The following is a 22,005-nucleotide window of genomic DNA, read 5'->3' on the forward strand; positions in this document are numbered from 1 at the left end:
CACACACACACACACACACACACACACACGCCAAACTGAATGTGACATCTTACCATCTAGCAAGTCTCTGATCTTGTCCAGGTATATTTCAAAATACGAGACCTGCGCAATTAGATGGGAAATGCAGTGGTCATTTTGATAATCAAACATCACATCAAACATAAACACACACACCTGTTATTTACCACATAGTGTACAGGAAGTCACCCGCCTGGGTTTACCTTGATGTGGAACTCCAGGTTCTCATCCATGGAGTAGATGTGGTCGAAGATGTCATGTGCGATGCGAGGGATTATGCCCATCAACTGGGGGTCATGCAGCTTGCCCTGAGAATGAAGAAGAGAACATTTTATTTATAAAGCACCTTTCAAAACAGAGTTACAAAGTGCTGTACAGTGGACATCACATAAAAACAATCAGGTAAAAACAAGTTAGCACAAGGCACATAAGGGCATAAGAGCAATAAAACAACAAGAGATAAAACAAAACAATGACCTATAGAAGTGGGTCAGGTGAAAATATCATAAAACAAAGTGCAAACGAAACAGGTGTGTTTTTAACAAGTTCTTAAAACAATTAATAGATTGAGCATTCTTTATCGACACTGGGAGGGCGTTCCACAGTGTGGGAGCCACTACTACAAAAGCTCGGTCACGATGTAATACTCCACACAGTACCAAACACTCTCATCATAACAAACTCAGAGGGAGTATGCCCAGCAGACAGCTGTTCTGTAAGGATTCATTTCCTGGTTATTGACCAATGATCCGGAGTAGAAACAAACAATGTTCTTCTAAGCCTAAGGACATATGCAATCTAGAGAATGCAATCAGTATCACCCACAATACTAAACTCAACCTTAATTAAATCTTAACGCCCTTATGCAATGTCCACCCCACTGTAATAATTGTATGTTTTCTAATGCTCTTATACGGATAGAGAGGACTGGCTTTCACTGCGATTTCATGGCAGAGACCCTTGGCACTACTGGATTGTGTGAGGATGCTGAGTAAAGTAGTTTGATCTGAACAGCTATTCTGCCCCACAGCAGTGCATGTAATTCAAACAATGTGAATCTATACAAACATGGTCTGATCCACCCATCAACACTGAAGCTCAAGTCTACCTAGTTGCAAGTTGCCTAGGGGTTAGAGAACCCGGCTAGCAATCGTTAAGTTTCTGCTTCAATCCCCACCCCAGGAGGGAGCTGGATGTGAACTGGTGACTGGAGGGTTGCAGGTATCATATCTAAGGTGCCTACCAGTGCTGTTGTGCCCTTGAGCAAGGCACATAACCCCTAACTGCTCCAGGAACTGCAAAGATGGCTGACTCTGTGCCCAGAGCTCTGTTCTCGCTGGGGGGGGGGCACGAACTACATTCTGTTGTCTCAGTACTCTGTTGGCTCAATGACATGATCAAGTTGAATCTTATCTTTAAGAGTGTTAAAGTATTCCTGTTTACAATTAATCAGGCTGACCTCCATGGTGTGTGTCTTTCCTGAGGAGGTTTGTCCGTAGGCAAAAATGGTTCCATTGTAACCTCCCAGGACATCTGTGTAGACACAAGGAATTTGGGTCAGTCGTAACAGTCGTTTATTACAGGAGGACTATTAAGTAGTGGACAATGGACACAGCTGGGATTAGCTTACCTTTAACAATCTGTTTGGCACACGCATCGTAGACTTGCTCCTGGGCCGTGTTTGGGGGCAGGACACGATCAAAGACATATGGTTTGGCCTGTACATAACGTAGAAGAGAGACACAGTGACATATGGTTTGGCCTGTACAGGACGGAGAAGAGAGACACAGTGATTCTCAAGTCTTAACACAAGCTGGAAGGAGGAGGGAGATTAATACATTACAGTTTTCCTAGTTGCTAAAATACAGTCTGTCTTGTCATTATCAGTCCACACCACACACGCGGCACACACACAGCACGCACACACACACACACACACACACACACACACACACACAACATCAAAAAACATTTAAGTTACGTTGATCAACTGAGAACAAGGCAATTGTAGAGCAATGTGACTTACTATAGAAGGGCATTTTCATGATAACAGGATGTTGTAGGGAATAGAGTTTCCACTTTCAAACATAATGTCAAATAAAAACCCTGGATAGAACAGTTTAACAAACCATACAACTCTATGCACAAGGACTACTCCTAACAATTCCCACTGAAAATGGAATCTCCCTGTTTTTTTTTATGTAACTACTTTTCGGCCACATTTCCCCACTAACTGCATCAAATTAGGTTAAAATATGCCTGCAGAAAGATTGGGGTGATTGCTATCATATGATACTTGATGATCTCAGCAATCACAAACAGGCTGGTAGACCAAGGAATACTTCTACAGTGGATGATGAACAATGCTCACCATGAATAAGAAAAACTCCAAAACAAAACAACTGCCCCACAGATCAGAAACACTCCCCAGGAAGTAGGCATGAAATAGACGACCATCCGCAAAATACGTCACCAGCCCAACTACAGAGGCTTCACTGCAAGGTGCTAACACTGGTTATCCTCTAAACAAAAAGCATGGTTACATTCCAGTTTGCAACAACAACAACAACAACAACAACAACAACAACAAAGTCCTTAAGAGTCTTCAGAGGTCTGGAAAACAGTTGTGTGCATATGTTACGGTACATGTGGGAACATGGTACATGTGGGAAAACTAGGGTTAGGGTTAGGTGCTAGGGTGCTACGGTTAGGGTTAGGGTTAGGGGTAGGGTTAGGGTTAGGGTTAGGATTAGGGTTAGGGTTAGACATGCCAGCATGTACCAAGTCGACGTAGCACCTAACCCTAACCCTAGTTTTCCCACATGTACCGTATTCCCACATGTACCGTAACACATAGATACAGTAAGACAAATAGTATCATGTACCAGAGTGATTGCAAGAGGAAAGTTTGAAGAAAAAGTAACTAAGGAATTTTTCAGAGCCAAAAAGTAGAAAGTAAAATCTTCAGATTTAAATCCAATTGAACATGCATTTCATTTTCACCTGATGTTGTTTTGTTTTGAGGCAAAGGGCAAAAAGGGCCTCAAAACAAACAACAACAGAAGATACGAAGCATCTGATGGGGGTCAATGTGTCGCAGATTTCAGGCAGTTATTGAAAGCAAAGAATTGTTGACCAAATACACAAAATGTGTGCTTAATTAGGACTTTATATGAATCTGTCCCATTACTTTTGCTGCCCAGAAATAGGGGGACTATGTAAACAATTAATCTGACAATCTGTACTTTAACCTCAGAGTAAATGTTTTGATTTCAAATCAAATATTTTGGAGTGTTGAGCCAAAATAAAAAAATAAAACGCTGGCCCCATTACTTATGCAGGGAACGCTATATATAACATATAATATGTATTATTTACATCGGGTAACAGAATGACAGCATGGATCTCCATGCATCATTTCTGAATTTCCTTTTTTTTCTCCATGATGACGTACCTAAAACACTCTCATTAAGGTAATAATGTCTTCTCACAAAGTCACAAAACACAAGGGAACATAAATCAGCCTTGGAACCTCTTCTCTTTTTAACATGATTTAAATGATTTAATTCAATCACACTTGTTCTCAATGTTTTTTTCTCCATTATACAAAACAGAAATACCCCCCCCAAAAAATTGCCTAATACAATACGTTTTTGCCACCAACATTATATATTTTTAAAAATAGGTCTATTGTGCAGACACACACAATCTGCTCCTAGTTTGCCTCAGAGATAACCTCTGCACCATGAACACATTCTTTATTGTCTGCAACCGGTGTGGGAAGGATCCCAAAACCCTGTTAGGGACACCACACCATTATGTCAACGCTCCCTTGGTGAAGATAAATCCCTTGCTATCCAACAAGTGTACAACATGTTTAAGCAACATCATGCTTAATGGTAGTTACTTGCTCTCCATATATTTGTGTGATTTGCTGGCTTTGCTTTCCCCACTGTACTCAACAACAGTGAAGTCTACATTTTTTGGAGCATGAGATGAGGATGTTGATGAATGAATGAATGAATGAATGGTCTTTATTGTCATTGCTACAGTACAGGTACCAAACAACTACATTTAGGAGGGGTGGCTCCCCTGGTGTTAGGAAAGGGAAAAAAAAAAAAAAAACTTTAAAAAAAAATCACAAGAAGGTAAGGAGCTGGTTTACATAAACAAAGGCTATGTACACTATCCACTATACTATACTGTACAGATAGACGAGTAGGGTTGTCATATTGCACAATAGTGTTATTTCACATTTATTTAAAGTGTCGCAGTTTGCAGGCTTGAAATGTACATGTTTGTGCCTCAGCACTACACCTGATTTTTTCAGTCCAGCAGCTGCCATCAATCCGTCCAGACTGTCCAGGGCCCAGAACCTAGGTGCTGTGTTCAGGGCCTGGACGGCCCTGTGGTAGAAGCTGTTCTTCAGTCTGTTTGTCCTTGCGGCCAAGGTCCTGAACTGCCTTTTCGAGGGCAGCCTGGTAAAGTGTTCGTACCCAGGGTGGGTTGGGTCCCTGGAGATCTTGGAGGCCTTCCTGAGACAGCGTGTGTTGTACAGCTCTTCCAGAGAGGGGAGGGGGGCGCCGGTGATCTTCTGTGCTGTTCTCACGACTCTCTGTAGCGCATTTCTCTCCGCTGTTGTGCAGCTGGAGAACCAGTTGCAGATGCCGTAGGTGAGGATGCTCTCCACTGCGCCGCGGTAGAAGGTCACCAGTATCTCCTGCTTGCTGTGTTCCTTCCTGAGGACTCTCAGGGTGTATAGCCGCTGTTGTGCCTTCTTGATGGTGGCTTTTGTGTTGTCCTTCCAGGTCAGGTCATCCCGCATGTGCATCCCCAGGAATCGGAGGGTTGAGACTCTCTCCACGCTCTCTCCGTCGATGAGCAGGGGCTGGATCTCGGACTTTTTCCTCCTGAAGTCTACGATGATTTCCTGGGTCTTTGACTTGTTCAGCAGCAGGTTGTTAACCTTGCACAGCTTGCTCAGTTGCTCTACCTCATCCCTGTACGCCGCCTCGTCCCACCCCCGAGATGCATCCCACCACGGTGGTGTCGTCTGCAAACTTTACGATGGAGTTGCTGGGGTGGACGGGGTGAAGTCGTAGGTGTAGAGGTTGTAGAGGATGGGGCTTAGCACGCAGCCCTGGGGGGACCCAGTGCTGAGTCTGAGGGCTGTGGAGGTGTGGGTGCCCACCCGCACCCTCTGGGGGCGGTCGGTCAGGAAGTCCTTGATCCATGCACATATAGAGTGTGATAGACCCAGGTCTAGTAGTTTGGTCACTAGCCTGTCTGGAAGGATGGTGTTGAAGGCGGAGCTGAAGTCCACAAAGAGCAGTCTCGCGTAGCTGTTTCCCCTCTCCAGGTGGGATAGAGTGGCGTGGAGAGTCGTCGCGATGGCGTCCTCTGTGGACCTGTGGGCTCTGTAGGCGAACTGGTATGGATCCAGGTTGGGCGGGAGGCGTGTGAGTATGTGGGCCCGGACTAGTTTCTCGAAGCACTTCATGATGATTGGTGTGAGTGCCACCGGGCGGTAGTCGTTTAGGCAGCTCACCGTGCTTTTCTTCGGGACTGGGATGATAGTTGAGGTTTTCAGGCAGGGTGGGATGGTGGCCTGGGACAGGGACTGGTTGAAGATGTTGGTGAAAACCCCGGCCAGCTGGTCGGCGCAGTCCCTCAGCACCCGTCCCAGGACGCCATCCGGCCCCGAGGCTTTCCTGGGGTCCACCGCCTTCAGCACACGTCTCACTTCATGCTCTGTGAGGGTGAGGCTGCTGAGAGCTGGAGAGAGTGGTGTTTGTGTTGTGGTTACCTCCGTTCGCCCCTCGTCGAACCGGGCGTAGAAGGTGTTCAGCTTTCCCGCCAGCAGGGGGTCGTCCTCTGCGGCTGTGAGCCTGTTGGCTCTATAGTTTGTCATCTGCTGAACCCCCTGCCCCCCCCTGATGCAGTGGTTGGTGAGGACGTTGATGCAGTGGGTTTGTATGATTTCAGTTTTTGTGTCTATCCTTGTGGAATATCTCTTTTAGAACCTTTTTAAGTTCCATAGAACCCTTTTAAGTTCCATGTAGAACACTGTGAAAAGAGACAGCTGTCCCACAGGGACACAGCCTTTGCTTCCCTATTCTTAAGATAGACGATGGTTGAGAAAAAAAATTCTGACTTCATTTCCTAGAAATATACAGACTCTTAGCTTTTATTTGGCATCCAATTTGATATGCACTCATGAATTTCACATTTTGGACCTCATGGGTCCTTTTTACACAGAACTGCCCAGAACTCCAACTAACAGTGTTTGGGTAAGCGTACTAGACTGGCTGATAAGCGCAGGGATAACTCCTGGGATTCAACAGTAAAGGACCAGACGCAGGAAATCATTTAATTCTGGATCCCAGAAGTCTCTCAGGAAAAGGCCTTCCTTCATTTGAAAACAGGCCTCTCAGCAGCAAGCCACTGGCGATGTCTGTACCAGTGCAATGTGAAACAGGGCTCTGTTTCATTAGCTGAAACAAGTGGTTGTAGTGACGACACAATTGCATACAGGCCTGTTGCCTTCGTAAAATATGAGTTCCATTTAAGATCCGTCTGTCTCAGAGGTAAACATGCAGTGTATTATACAGCCTCAGTGATTATTGAATGCATTGCAATCCAATGAATAATGCATGAAAACTCACTGAACTCACTGTGTGTGGAGAGGAGAGAGAAGCAGAGATAGAGAGATACAGTGTAGTATAGCTATTGTGACAGCAGGCTGCCTATATATATATATTCTATATATATGTATGTATATATTATTGATAAGCATTTTTTCTTTTTACATTTGGCAGGCATCTGCATATGTATATAAATGGACCTGCATGACTATACATAGTAAAGTAAATAAGTAAAAACAAAACCTGCTTTTGTTTTATTACTAGAGGATCTATAATCATCTATGGTGGCAAATAATGTGCACAGAGCATATCAATGAAGTGCAGATACCAACTGCCAAGCCAGCCATGCACGATAGTCAATGATGTTCACTGGCCTTATCATTAGGCTGTGACTGCCTACATAGATGGGAATATAGGCCTAAATAGGCTAACTGACTTTCTCCTGCAGTGTCTTGGCTTTTTTTTTTTTACTTTCAATGCATTCAGTGAATAATGGTAGCCAATTCATCTGTGTGGTTTATAGCTTCAAAATAAAATCATGACGAGGTGGTTTATTTTCCCAATCGCCCTCCTCCACTCCACAGGTGACAGAGCAGAGCAGAGCAGAACGCCCCCTGAAATCTGCCAATTCAGCAGAAGTGAATACCGCATCAGTGTCAGAAAACTCGCCAATTCCAGTGAGATCTAAGTCATGCCATGAGTAGATTTAAAATAGGGAGTTATCGAAAACCCCCCAGTGAATGCAGATTTACCGCACATGTGTGAGCCATGTAGCCATCACGCGATTTGCTTACAATCAGAACAAGCTGTGCGCAGATTTCATGTTGATGTAACCTGCTACCAAACAGCTCTATTGCAAAAGCGCACAGCGCTGCAATTTCCCACTGCGTGTACAAGTTGGTTAGTTTAGGCCACAATGTTTCCCATGCGCTAAAACCCAAGCATCCAAATTGTTCACCCCCAGACTAGGCAGACAACTGTTTAAGATATATGACTTACAGTTATAACCACGGTGTCGTCTTCTTTAAATTTGGGTATGTATTTGTCTCCTCTTGTGATTTCTGATTCGTTCAATGGCCTGAATCGGCACATTACTTTCACACCGCACTCGGCCGCCACGTCCGCCATAGTCAGACTGTCCAGGCCAGCAGAGATTTCAAGATAAAACTCTGAAAAATTATACTGAAATATCAATATTTTGTATCATTTGATTGCAAATAAACCACGTCCTTCACACGAGTGGCTCTGACTTCTCGGGCTACGCCATGGGCAGATCAAACGCAGTCCACTGCGATCAGAAGGTAAGCGATGGTCCAGCCGACAGCATCGGATGAAAATCCTACCAAAAAATAGTGTGGTGTCATTTATTAGACAGAAAGGCAGGCCGGGCAAAGCGTATCCTTCAAAACAGACGATGCAGAGTTCCCGAAACCGCACCGTCCTGTCTGTGCGCTCTTCCCCCTGCATCAGCACCACTCCCCCATCCCCCGCCTCCCCCTTCTTCCCCCTCGCCTCCCTCCTCTCCTTGCGCCTAACATCTCGGCTATATTCAACCTACCAGCGACGGTGGGAGTTGTATTAAATCAGAGATAAACATATTATTATAGAAATATTATGTAATAATAATAAATACAATTTCTCCAGTTTATTGCCAATATATTTCCCTGTGCTATCAGTGAGACTTAAATTCCTTTACTGCAATAACAGTAACCATAATTGGCCAAAACCACAGATGAAGTAAGCCCAAATACATTACTTATTTTGAATTACACTACAGGGATTTCATTATGATATTCAACAGTCTTCTCTGAGCCGTTTTATAAAGTACCGCCAAAATGATTTAAAATAGACCAAGTCAAGTTCATAGTATCATGGTCCATGGTTTTTACCTCCCTTCTTTCAAAGACTGTTGGTTTTAAAAATTGACATTTCCTGTAGCTAATGCATCACATTTCTTTGATATAATTTGATAATTGGGCATGCATTCAACTTTATATACAAAACAAAATCTGCACATGGAAGAAAAAGACAGCTTACCAGAATAGTGAACTTTGATGATTCAAATAATTCAAGTATGAGTGACCAGTTTTTAATATCTTTAACATTTGCGCAACATTGTTCAAATGTTACATCACTGCATGACCTGTAATGTTCACAATATTTACAAAAAAAATGCTGCTTACACGAAATCATAAAAAATCCAAACAATTAGAAATTATGGACTTCAACTATTCCTAGCACCCACATCAAATGCAACAAATTAAATCAAGTGCACAACATACTTCACAAAGTCTATTTTTGTAAAGTATATATTAGTGAGAAAATATATACTTAGTTACATGTTGAAAAAACAACACTGACAACGAAATGTTGATAACAAAAGACAAAGAGCAAGCAAGGGTCAGAGACACACACATTAAGTAAAACACAAACAAGCTCACAGCATTTAGAAGAAAACAAATCTGCATGCCACACACACGCACACGCACACGCACACACACACACACACACACACACACACACACACACACACACACATACACACACATACACACTCGCACACACAGGGGTGAATAAAATGGACTGACCATTTGAGCACAGAATGCATTGACCTTGGACAAGAAAAATGTGAAACTGAAAAACAGATCATAGACATGGGGTTTGAACATGAGACCGGGTCTTCATGTCATTGCACAAGGGCAGAATGAACTTTACCAAAAGCACTCATGTGTTCCTCCTGACTGCTGTCATGTCAATTTAGTGAAAAGCTTGAATAAAGCAAGGTATCATGTTTTAAATGAATGAGTGAGTGAAAGAGGTCTTGCAAAAAACCAAAACAAAAAAGACAGTAAATTGATTTAGACAAAGTTTGTAACAAAAACATTTGTATACATCAGTGAAGAACATTCTGAATAGCAGAACATTTTGAAATGCAGAATTAGTCATTTAAGTTTCCATTGTTTTATATTGCACTTGATAATTCCGTAGTGAATCAACAGTTCTATTCAGGTGGTCCAGAAATCTCATTTGACGCCTATTAGAGCAGTTGCATATACTGTACTGTGTCTTAACAGTCTCCATCAATGGAACTTGCTTTGAGCTTGATTTAGGATTAGTGATCTTTCCCATCAATTTAGCAAGCCTGTCACAGTACTGTCAAGGCCCAAATAAGTATTTCTTTGACTACAAGATACTGCACATCATTATTAACGTTAAAAACAAACCAATTAGTCTTTACTACTTTTTTATACTAACTGCATACATAGTCATGGCTAATTATGTTGCTTGAAAGTTGACTATGAAAAAACAAAAACAAAAAACAAAACACTGTCTACCTTTTTAGACATGCAAGTTCATAAATACTAAGGTCCTGAGGCAGACATCTCTATTGAGAAACAACTTCCTGTAAGGAGCCAATCAATCATCTATTCTGGACATGTTAACAATCTATTGTAACAAAGAAGCTAGCATAGATGTAAAACATAATTGTAAATGTTATGTGTTCCAAAAGAAAAGCACACTGTTTAAATAAAGGGGGAAATATTCATGTTAATGGAAAACTGAATACATACTGTAGTCTATTCCTGTGTAAAAGGAACATACACACATATATATATATATAATATACAACACACATACACATATAAGGCTTTGAGTTTTCAACTCTTGGTAGTATTATTGCCATCTAGCATATTGTAAAGCTTAAAATAAATATGAAGTACTATACATTAATAATTTATAACAGCAACAAAAACATAAGGCCTCTAATCGCAAGATGATTTCTTTCACCATTTATGAAGCTTAGGCAGTTAGTGTTTTTTTTCACAATCCACACTTAGGTCGTATACTATATTTATCTTTTGAGCTTGGTTATTCTACCTAAAGCTATAGCTGTGACAAAAAATGTACTACGACATCTGAAAATCATATTAAAAATGACCACATGGATAAAAATCGACAATTTCGCGCCAGCTGAATGGACTTCAGTGATGCCTGCGTTTTTAAGTTGAGTTAGAAGCACAGAAACACTTTCAGCTGGTAAAGTTCATTCTATTTAGACACATACTTGAACACTTACTGGTGTGAAAAGGCTGTCGTTATCAATGGATTACATAATCATGCCTGTTCTCCTGCTGTTCAGCACAAAAACAGCATGTCTAAACATACGGTAATCATATAAAAGCTTTAGGCTGCATCTTTTTATGTATCCTATGCACAGTCATATTGACTGTGTATTGAATAAAAACCCAAGACATTTGTACACTTCATTCTGCTTTGTTTTGTACAATAAAAGATAAAATGTGCATTAAGTATGCTTGTACATGTCACTATTGTACAATATTTACATACGTTTCTTAATCATGAAATTTCAGTATTATACATATGGAAAATGTATCAGAAATATTTGGACTGTCTATTTTCATAAATGTAGGATATTTTTGTTTTTTAATACCTTATTCTAGAAAAAAATAGTTATTCAGCGAGTTGTAGACAAAATGCAACTGTTGTTTACAGTTTTAAAACAGTTTATTTTTTTTATTGGCTTTTCCAGCACCTTCAATGTCAGTCAGGGAGACCATGGAACAATCATCCACTATCTGTGTTGTAGCACCTGTGGGGGTTCACATGTTGCGAGGCGATATGAACACTGTGAAAGTTCACATGTTGCGAGGCGATATGAACACTGTTCCAAGGCTGGGTACTGTACTCGGGGCCAACACATTCAATGTTATCTGGAGATCTTCCTCCTCTTGGGTTTCGGCAGCTTGACCTGTCTGTCTCTCGATGGCATCTGATGAACCTGGAGACAGGGCATGCTGTTGTTACTTTGCATCTTTAAAAATGTATGACTTGTGTATGGGACAGTTAAAAAAAACATTCATACAGGAGAAATGGTTTCCATATAGAGATGGAGATTATAACATTGTAATCCCCCCCCAAAAAGTGAAAAGTTGTTACTTTACATATTTCTTACATTTACATTTCTTAAAAAGCATGCAACTGGAGAAGGCTTAAATCTGATATCTAAAGTACCATGTCACACATCTGCTCGTTCAGTATCCTGGCATTTAAATGTGTGTTTTAATGTTTGAGCACTGAAAAAAATCAGCATTCAGGCAAAAAAAATGTGTAAGATTTAAATGGCTAGGCTCTCTGCTGTGCTAGTGCTTTCACGTTGGTTCAGTGAGATACACAAAACTCATAATAATCTGACAAAGCTTCCCCTGCTGTGTCTAGTTGTGTATGGTTTGTCTGCTAGGAAGGGAAGGCGAGACACATTAAGAGTAGTCAATCCCTTTCATGTAAATGTGAGCTGCCAGGGCAGCGGTGTCAGGTGAGGTGGTTGAAGCTTGTTTATGTAATCCTGTAAGACTGGCATCTCCAGGCCCTTTGATCAAAACTGTCTGTCTTCAAAAGATAAATATATATTATTTATTATTTCCTTTTTCTAGCATTGTGACTGGCCAATGGTACCTGGTTCTAGCATAGACCTTTGCTTATGATGACTGGCGTACAGATGATGATGTTACTTACTTTAGACAAAGTAAGTCGTAAGTCTCTTTGGATAAAACATTTCTGCTTAAAGTAAAAAAAAGTACAATGTCTAAGCTCAGCATAGTCTGTAGGGAGACCAGGAGAGGCGGGAGGGAAATGTAGAGAGAGAAAGCAAAGGAGTGATAGAAGGAGAAAGCAAGGGAGTGATAGAAGGAGAAAGCAGGGGAGTGATAGAAGGAGAAAGCAAGGGAGTGATAGAAAGAAAAAGCAAGGGGCCGATAGAAGGAGAAAGCTTAGGTGGCGTAGCGGGTTAAGCGTCGACCATGTAACCGCAGGGTCCCCGGTGCGAATCCGGCCGGGGACATATCCTGCATGTCATCCCTCCTCTCTCTCTCACCCATCCTTCCTATCTAATTCTCCACTTTATCTATCAATAAAAATGAAAAATATGAGTGGGACTGCCCCAGTCAGAAAAAATAACTTAAAAAAAAAGAAGAAGGAGAAAGCAAAGGAGTGATAGAAAGAAAAAGCAAGGGAGTGATAGACAAAAAACTAACTGACCTTGTTTTTTCTTTAGCTGGTAGGCAGCCTTGACTATGAGCAGTATCATAAAAGAAAGACGCAACAGGTGAAAGCAGCCATATGCCGCCACCGCCCCCCCCCCCACATACACCCCCACACACACACACACGCTCCATTGTAAACATTCCGCCCATGAACTTTCTGAAGTGTATGGAAAGGTTATTGTATATACTCACAGTGCCCGACATCTTGTCCAGTTCACTCATTGCTTCGTGTATAGCAGCTTCTAAATGATTATTCAACTTCCCAGCTCTATTGAAGAAAGGAGCAAAACAACACTTCATCAACACATTTCTTTCTGGGGGTTTTTCCGTTCTTACTGCACTTTGGACAACATGAGTCTGACTGTGATTTGAAGCGTAACATTTCCAGCATCCATCGCATCTACAAGCCTCTCCGCAGGGAAGAAAGGGCTCCTGAAGTGAGCGAGGGGGGAGGGAGGAGGGCGGAGGAACAGGTGCTGTTTGAAATCTACAATTGCAGCGAGGAGGAGTGTAGCACCAGGGGGCTAATGGCTTTCCAGCGAGGGCAGCAGTCACATGGCCACAGAGCGGGTAAACAGGTGACTCTGTGGTCAGTCCTATTAACCCCTCATAGCAGCTAGGCTAGAGCTAGCCTGAGATATTTAAAGGGATGGTTCATCTTATCTTCATTATGTCTTTATCCCAAGCGACTTACAACAAATACATTTGTCTAAGTAAGTGAGTCATCTATCCCATCAGTCATTGTAAGATAACGTAATCGATGCTAGGGCCAAGTGCTTTTGGCAGTCATAATGCTAGAAGAAGGAAAAATTCAGAATCTTTTTATTTTTTTAGACAGTAGAGAAACAGTACAGGGGGGTAGAGGGGATGAAGAGGTCTTAGGAGGGACAGTTAAGGTGTAGCCTGAAGAGATGGGTCTTCAGTCTAAGTTCTCTACTTCGCTACCGCAGCAGAAGCTAAGAGTTACCGTCTCCGTCTCCAAAAGAGCGGATTCCAACAGCCCCTAACTCAGCATCGTTTAAATGACATGCCATAAACTTATGCCATAAACTTGTAACAGGAACTTCAAACAAACTTCAGTAGCAAGTTACCCATGAAAAGGATTTATTGACATGTATACTATTGAAGACTCCAACAGACTCCAAGTTAGCATTGTTGAAATGACATGCCATAATCTTGTTAAGAGAAACTTTAAACAAAGTTTAGTGGTGGTTGTACAGTATTCCGGAAAAACCAGTAGATTCCAAATGACATTGTTTTGCTATAATATGCAATACGCCTTTGTCGCATACCCTTCCTTGATTCTATTATGAGACCGGAAAGTCTTTGTTCCCAGCTAGTAATGACTCCACTGTGAAGTATGTTTCATTTTGTTTGTTATTTCTAATGTTTGTATATTGTTCTGTACAACGCTTTTGTGTTGCAAAAATAAATAGAGCAATCTGTCATGCTGTTGTTGAAAACCCCGACAACAACAAAGCCTGAAGCTAACTGGCTGTGAGGTCACAAAGAGGAACATTAGTTCCACACTGAGCAAATACATTTTGAGACAAAAAAAAGGTCTTAGTATAATAGTTGTCAAAAGTATGCATGTCGATAAATTATTTCATGCGTAACTTTCTACTAAGGTTTCTCTGCATGTTTATGGCATGTCATCTGAACAATGCTAAGTTAGGAAACAGGAGAAGCTTTCGGGTAAGATGATATTTATATATGAGGACAACTTAGGGTAAGATGATATTTCACCTAAACATGGAAAAAAGGCTAAACCAGGAACGGACTCTCAAATAAGGGGAACAAATTAATGACCTGTGTTTGGGTCAGTTGAAAACACATTCATACAAGGGAAATGGTTTCACTACAGACACTTTGAGTGTCTTTTTATCTTTTGTAGAGATTGTCTGTAAGCCTATGTCTGTTTTTGTATGTTCAGGACCCCAGGAAGACTAGAGGTAAGTGTGCTTCTAATGGGGATCCTTAAATACAATAAATAAATAAATCAAATCAAATGGTTTCCATATAGTGATGGAGATAACATTATAACAACAAACTAGTCAGATGTGAGAATTGGAAAAAAATGGTGTGAAAGTAACCATTAGTACTTCTTTAATTAGGTTACTTACTTCCTGTTCCTCTTCGAGGCTCTGTCCAGTGCCTCCAGGTCATGAGTTAGTGTTTTCAGGTTCTCCGGCTCCACCTGAGTAAGACCAGAGTACCAAATTAAAATCAGCCCAAACTCAAATAACCCCTCTCTCTCTCTCTCTCTCTCTCTCTCTCTCTCTCTCTCTCTCTCTCTCTCTCTCTCTCTCTCTCTCTCTCTCTCTCTCTCTCTCTCTCTCTCTCTCTCTCTCTCTCTCTCTCTCTCTCTCTCTCTCTCTCTCTCTCTCTCTCTCTCTCTCTCTCTCTCTCTCTCTCTCTCTCTCTCTCTCTCTCTCTCTCTCTCTCTCTCTCTCTCTCTCTCTCTCTCTCTCTCTCTCATAGATCGATAGATCTCTCTCATAGATAGATAGATCTCTCTCATAGATAGATAGATCTCTCTCATAGATAGATAGATCTCTCTCTCACATAGATAAATAGATCTCTCTCTCACATAGATAAATAGATCTCTCTCTCTCTCTGAATCAGAATCAGAAGACTTCATTGCCATGACATACAAACATGTTCGAAATTTGGTTTGGGACAGTGGAGCACGATCTCTCTCATAGATGGATAGATCTATCTCTCTCTCTCTCTCTCTCATAGATCTCTCTCTCATAGATAGATCTCTCTCATAGATCTCTCTAATAGATAGAGATCTCTCTCTCACAGATATAGATCTCTCTCTCTCTCTCTCTCTCTCATAGATCTCTCTCATAGATAGATCTCTCTCTCTCTCTCTCTCTCTCTCTCTCTCTCTCTCAGTAGTGGCTTTCAGAACACACAAACAATCAAACATGTTCAGACATCACTGCTTTTCTGTGACAAAAGCTGAGTCAAGCTGAGAAAAGCGATGATGACTCATGATGTCTCCTAATTTCAAAACTCAAACATGACGGATGTTGAGTCAGCAAACTCCTGTTGAACACAAGAACTTGTGAACTTCAAAACAGGTCATTTTCTGTGCTCACAGACAAGCAAAGGGACACACAGAACTAAAATGGCCACCTGCTCGAAGTTCCCATCAAAATGACCAGCAGCATTTCTGTGTCTAGTCTAGTCCATTTCTGTGTCTAGTCTAGTCACTCACCTTGCCCTGCTCTCTGAGCTGCATGGCAGCATTGTGCACTTGCTCCTCTCCCACCAGTTTCCCAGGCCAGGAGGGGAAGCCTTTCAGCTGTCCCCAGACCAGGTCTCCCATGTTAAAGGTCCTGCCTGACCGGTAGTGGAGCAGCTCGGAGGAGGGCGAGTCTGGGTGGCGTAGGTCCTCCTCGCTGCTGAGGCTCTTGGTGTCAGAGGGGCTGGGGGCGCAGCCGTTGAAGTGGCCGTTGTAGTGGACGTATTCCTTGGCGAGGGAGCCCTCCAAGCTGGTGGAGGAGCTCGGCGACTGGTCGTCCCCCGTCAGCTCCTGCCTCGGGGGGCCGAGGACGTCTCCGTAGCCCCGCATGGAGAAGAGGGGCCCTCCTCCTCCTCCACCGTTCATGTGGGCACAGCGCTCCACCGTCTGTTCCAACCTGTCCTTATAGTTGACCGCGGCCGTCCTGTTGCAGTTGTTGAAGCGGAAGCCGTCCTCCAGGAAGGCCTTGTCTGCCGCGGCCATCGGCAGCCCGTGCTCGTGGGGGCTGTCGGCCGGACAAGGCGGCGCTGGAGCCAGGCTGCCGGGCCTCTCCATGCAGGGGCTGCTACGCATGTGAGTCGAGCACTCCAGGAACTCCTCCCCTCCCCACGTGGCGTGGCCGTCCAGGCCCGTGTGCGTCTCCCCCTCCCACTGACCGCCCCTGGGCGTGCTGCAGCCGGAGGACCTGAAGTAGTCGTGCGTAGTCGTGGTCTCCGCTCCCTCGGGGGTGCTCTTGCCCTGCTCCGAGTTCTTCCTGGGCCGGCCCGGTCTGGCCTGCCTGGTCCTGGGTGGTTGTTGTTGTTGTTGCGTCAGGCTGTTGTCCCCCCCCACCTCCTGGTGGCCCCGGTGGCCGTGGATGACCGAGTTGACGACATGTGGGAGGTTGACAGGCTCCCCGGCCCCGATGGAGGAGGTGAAGGCACTCATGGCGCTGAGGGCGGGCACGGGGCTGGCTTGCGTGGTGCCGCTCACCGTGGTCGTGATCACGACGTGCATGCCTTTGCTGGCGGCGTCGACCACCGCTCTGTAGATGGCGTCTACCGACTCTGCGCTGCCGCCGCCGCCGCCCCCCAGCAGCCTGTCAGAGCCGGGCATCATCCCCCCGTCGCCCTGCGTCTGCATCTCTTGCTGCACCTCCCCAAACTGGGGGTGTGACAGCATCCCCTGTGCCTCAGGAAGCGATGTCATCCCCGACGGTGTGCTCATCTGCGTGTGGTGGACAGAAGCGGTGTCTGGCAAACAGCCCTGAAACAGACACAAGGTTCATTGAGGGGGAAAAAGAAAGCACATATCAGAAAATCCCAGTCCAGTCTCCAAGGCCCAGTTGTTCAAAACCTTTTAATCTGGATCAGAATGATCCCGATTCTTTTCTCTGAGGCAGGATCAGATCAAGCTGGCTGATTTCACTTATATGACTCAGTCAGCCAGCTCGATCTGATCCTGGATCAGAGAAATTAATCGAGATCATTCTGATGGACCCAGATGACTAAGTTCTGGGGGATCGTTTCTGCAGACCAAAGAACACGACCCGTGGCGAGGCGGCGGAGGCAGAAAGTCGCTGACTTGTAACCCGAACGGTGTTGGTTCTGATAATGCTGCGGACAGCAGTTTCTTTATACCTTCCCCAGACATCTTACCCTAACCAGTTGAAGTTAATACCCAACCGTAACACTAGAAGAGCCGTGAGGGGTCACATTGACCCCTGTAAGTAAAAAAAAAAATCTATATTTGCACTCGATCAAATTTCAGGACCCTCATTTCATGACTTTTCCTAGATATGTGCGTTCTACCACCCAGTATAAAATCACTTTAGGATAAGATGGTATAAAGCTGTTTTGCAGTTTTTCTGTGCAGTTTCTCTGTTTTTCTGTGCAGTTTTTCTGTGTAGGATGCAGGCTAAGAAAAGAAGCGCCCTCTAGTGATCTCTGTGTGTAAATAGCAGATTTACATTCTAAAAAGGGTGTCTATTTGACCCCCAAGGCGGCTCTACTAGTAGGTAAAATAGGCACGGCTGTTGTAGTGTTAACCAGTCAAAGTTAATGCCTAATAATGCCACCCAAACACAAGTTGTAATTCCAAACACAAGTCATAATTCACACAACTCTTACGCAACTTATCTTTGAAGTGTCAAATGTAAAACAGGTGGTCAAATCCCCCAGATCGTATTTCCTGTTTCCGCAGAAACGATCCTGATCCAAGAACTTAACAATTCTGAGACTATGTTGGAAAATCCACAAAGAACAGCTCAGCCCTTCACATTGACATTGTCTAACCTGGAAATTCTGATAGAGGCAAGACATAGGATTGGAGGAGGAGTTGTTGTTGTCCGGAAAGGGGTTTTCAGGAAAAGGCTGCAAGCCCTGGAACCCAGGGTGCCCTTGCATGGACTGCATGCCCTGGTGGAGCTGCTGTTGCTGGGCATGCTGCTGGAACACCTGGCCGCCACTGCTGCTGCTGTTGATGATGTGGGGCTGGAGGTTATCCAGCTGGGGGGTTTTCATGCTGCAGTTAAGGGACGATGTGTCACCTGTTGGGTTGCAGGGAGAGGTGAGACAGATCAGAGGGGAAGTCTTTATTTAACTTTATATATTATTTTTTTTGGTGGGGGAATCCCACTCTTAAAAATGTTTTAATGTTTTTTTATTGGATAGAGACAGTGTAGAGAGACAGGAAGGTAAGGAGTGTATGTCAGCAGGGCATGGGCAGATTTGAACCCATGCCGACATGGTGAGACCACTGGACCACCCCAGGCCACCAGAGGGCACTAGAGGGGAATTCATAAGAAACGTTCTGAGAAAACAGGAATGTTTACTAGCTATAGGCTACACTCTGAAAGTCCAGATGTCACAAGCTGCAGAACATAAACAAAACTGGAGCTAATTAACTGTACATTCCAATAAACTACTAAATTTACCTTAACCGCAAGCTTAGTAAACCTTGGGCAAAATCAGAACATTTTACTATTCGTTAGCAACTGCTCAAATTACTTTGCTAGCAATCATAATGGTGACGTCTGTTTCCAAAAACGACTAGTGTCTCCAGTTTATATTCTGCAGTTTGTGACGTACGGGCTTTCGTAGCCTATTAAATCAACCAGCCTCACCATGTCATCTGAAACAATGTCACAATGTGGTTAGTCTTTGACATTGGTAAAGCTCTCGTCAGCTGTGCCTACACAATGGCTTATATAACAAACCTTGGTGTGGAGGCAGGACTCTCCAGTCTCTGATATTAGAAATAATGCAAGTGACTGATTTTCAAGGTCTGCCATTCACGATATTACAAAAGACCAATTCAGATGTTAATGAGCAGAAACAACGACAGAAATGACTAGGCAAAATTCAAGGAAATGTCAAGGACTCTTTCATAACTTTCACAACAATAACACACAACTAGCATTCAATAACTCTTAACTCGAGAGAGAAAAGCTTGGCTTGACCCAACACTGGACAAAATAGTTTTTCAGTGCTCCATCTGAACATAAATTCAAGATTTGTTGCACATAAAATCATAAACCTACACTGTCTGAGAATATGAAGCCCAACAGCAATTTCTCAACATCAAATCTAGCAGTTTGTTGCACAAAAGGAATGTTGAAAATAGTGACTAAGAGCATCATGCAGGGCGGGAGGGGGCAAAGGGAGAGAGGGGCAAAGGGAGATAGAGGGGGGGGCAGAGAGGCTCTAGAAACATCAGACTGTTGTGTGAGACAGACAGGCCCTGTGGCTGGGCAGGCTGGTAGAGGCTGGAGCAGCTGGTGCAGTGCTGTGTAGCAGGAGTGCCCGCTGGGCAGCTGTGTTCTCCCTCTCTCCCCTCTCTCCCTCCCCCCCTCCCTCTACTCCAGTGTCTCCTCCACGGCCAGGAGCCTGGGCTCAACCAGTGTGGCCGCCCGCTAGGATACAGTGATGGTGGTTGCTAGGGAGGTTACTATGGGAACTGTGTGGTGATTGGTGGTGGTGCCGCTGCTGTGGCTTGTTCCAGGCTGCCTGGAGGCTGTGGGGTTGAGGGACATGATAAAACTGGCCGGGGGATGGGATCAGAGCTGGAGCCGGGTGGTAGTTTGGGTAAAAAGGGGGGGGGGGGGGGGGGGGGAGGGAGGCAAAGTACCACTGGGTATGAGGTAAGGGAAGCGCTTGCAACCAATCCAGGCAGAGAGCAGTACCACACATAACACAAACAGATGCTGAGAGCCGCTGGCTATGCTACATAAAAAGGGAAGCACAAGCAGTACGTTGCTTTTGTTTACTGAGCTACAGTATATGCCAGACGGGCGTCGTTCTCCCTTTAGATATGGTCCCTGATGTTTGTTCCCTGGGAGGCCGTTGAAGGAGTGAGCAGGAGGTTTGGTTTAGGCCCAGTGTATGCCAGACGGGCGCCCTCCCATTAGATATGGTCCCTGATGTTTGTTCCCTGGGAGGCCGTTGAAGGAGTGAGCAGGAGGTTTGGTTTAGGCCCAGTGCACCAGCTCCTGTGTTGCCACACATTGGGCCGGTTTCACAGACAAGGCTGAAGCCTAAATCCTAGACTAAAAAGCATTGTCAATGGAGATTTTTTCATTGAAAGTGTGATTTAGTCCGGGACAAGTCTTATAGTCTAGCAGCAAGTCCTCAAAAAAGGCTTTAGTTTTCGAGATACCCCTACCCGAGGTAGAGCAAATGACAACAATGATTTTTCTTATCTTTAGGGTCTCCCATTAATGAAATTGATTGTTGTCAAATTTTATTTTTGGGGAAAATATGTTTTTTTGGTTGTTCTTTAGAGCTACCCCAATCCCTGAAAAAGAGCCAAATTAGACCAGGCCGAATATGGGGAAGGTGACAAAAAAGCCCATAACTTGAGAATGATCACTCCTTTCCTCTTCAGATTTGCTGAGGTATGAACCAGGTGGTTGTCCTACATCACCAAATAGTCAGACAACTATTTACCTAAATAAATACTGAATTGTAGTCCTGTAAACTTAGCTTTAGTTTAGACGGAAATTGTACTTTTTGGTGACAGGAACATAGGACTCCATCACTTTTCTCTCATTTATCAGAAAAACAGAAATCCCTGAAAAATATATCATTACTGAATTGTCTAGGGTGTGCTATTGAACAATAACCAGTAGTTGTATGGAAATATCTCATACAGTTCTATTGCAAATGAGATTTCTTTAGACATAGGCCTACCTCTTCTCTGATACAGTCAAATTCAGAATGGGGGATAAGTGGCATAATAGCCTATAAGTTAAGAATGCTCACTCTGATGGTCATTATATTTGGAGAGGGAAATACCAGGTGGCTGAACTACATCACCAAATAGTCAGAATAAGAGTAACCCAATAAAATAAAGTTTATTAGTTCTAAATTGCAAGCCTCTAAAACATAGGTGTAAATAGTACAGGTTTTATTAAAACTGGAACCTTAATTCAAAGTACAGTATAGAAATAATTTTGAAGCTTGACAGTGGAACACTCTCTGCCACTCTGGTTTGAGTGACAGCTGCATGTTTCAAAACTGTGTAGCCAACTGGGCAGCAGCAGCCATAACATTCTCCATCTCAGAGGGAGAGGGGCTGTGGATTGACAGTTCTGTTCAGATTATCACCAATCTAATGACAGATAACAGGTAACACATATGTCCAACTATGATATTAATATGTTGTTGAATATGTTGTTAGATTTGTGAGCTTTTAAACCATAGTGCAGGCATTCGGATCTAGGCAGAGGCTAGCAGAGCCCAGCTTACAAGGACTCAGAACCATACTGAACGTTGCTCAAGGACGAGATGATGAAGTTCATAAGAGACTATCGCCCCACTCAGATGACATACTGTCCTTCAAGGTCAAGGTTTCATATCACAGGTCATGTCGGGCCAGTTATTCAAGCACACATAACTATACGCCTACAACCAGTGATCAAGAACCACCCCAGGATCAGTAAAAGACTTAGACTGTCCAGAGACACTAGATTTGACATCCGTAGCTAGTGTTTCATTTGCAGCCAATGTTTCAATTGCAGCCAGAAAGTCACAAAGAGAGAAGGCCTGAC

General features: G+C 43.6%; 2 protein-coding genes across 2 annotated transcripts in view; both read right to left on the minus strand.

The window, feature by feature from the left end:
- The window catches only part of LOC308154041 (kinesin heavy chain-like), a gene marked incomplete at both ends in the record, with an annotated part of 31,572 nt that extends 23,782 nt beyond the window's left edge, over positions 1-7,790 (minus strand). Inside the window, 5 exons of the mRNA XM_080527221.1 lie at positions 54-102; positions 222-326; positions 1,478-1,551; positions 1,649-1,736; positions 7,662-7,790. Coding sequence (XP_080383347.1) covers positions 54-102; positions 222-326; positions 1,478-1,551; positions 1,649-1,736; positions 7,662-7,790 — 445 coding nt within the window. The remainder of the gene's footprint in view (positions 1-53; positions 103-221; positions 327-1,477; positions 1,552-1,648; positions 1,737-7,661) is intronic.
- Positions 7,791-11,331: 3,541 nt separating this feature from the next.
- The window catches only part of mbd5 (methyl-CpG binding domain protein 5), a gene marked incomplete at its 5' end in the record, with an annotated part of 30,072 nt that continues 19,398 nt past the window's right edge, over positions 11,332-22,005 (minus strand). Inside the window, 5 exons of the mRNA XM_080527837.1 lie at positions 11,332-11,454; positions 12,917-12,992; positions 14,848-14,921; positions 15,951-17,222; positions 18,251-18,504. Coding sequence (XP_080383963.1) covers positions 11,392-11,454; positions 12,917-12,992; positions 14,848-14,921; positions 15,951-17,222; positions 18,251-18,504 — 1,739 coding nt within the window. The 3' untranslated portion in view covers positions 11,332-11,391. The remainder of the gene's footprint in view (positions 11,455-12,916; positions 12,993-14,847; positions 14,922-15,950; positions 17,223-18,250; positions 18,505-22,005) is intronic.

Source organism: Nansenia antarctica (assembly GCF_963989245.1).
Source record: "Nansenia antarctica genome assembly, chromosome: 3".
NCBI classification, from domain to species: Eukaryota; Metazoa; Chordata; class Actinopteri; order Argentiniformes; family Microstomatidae; genus Nansenia; species Nansenia antarctica.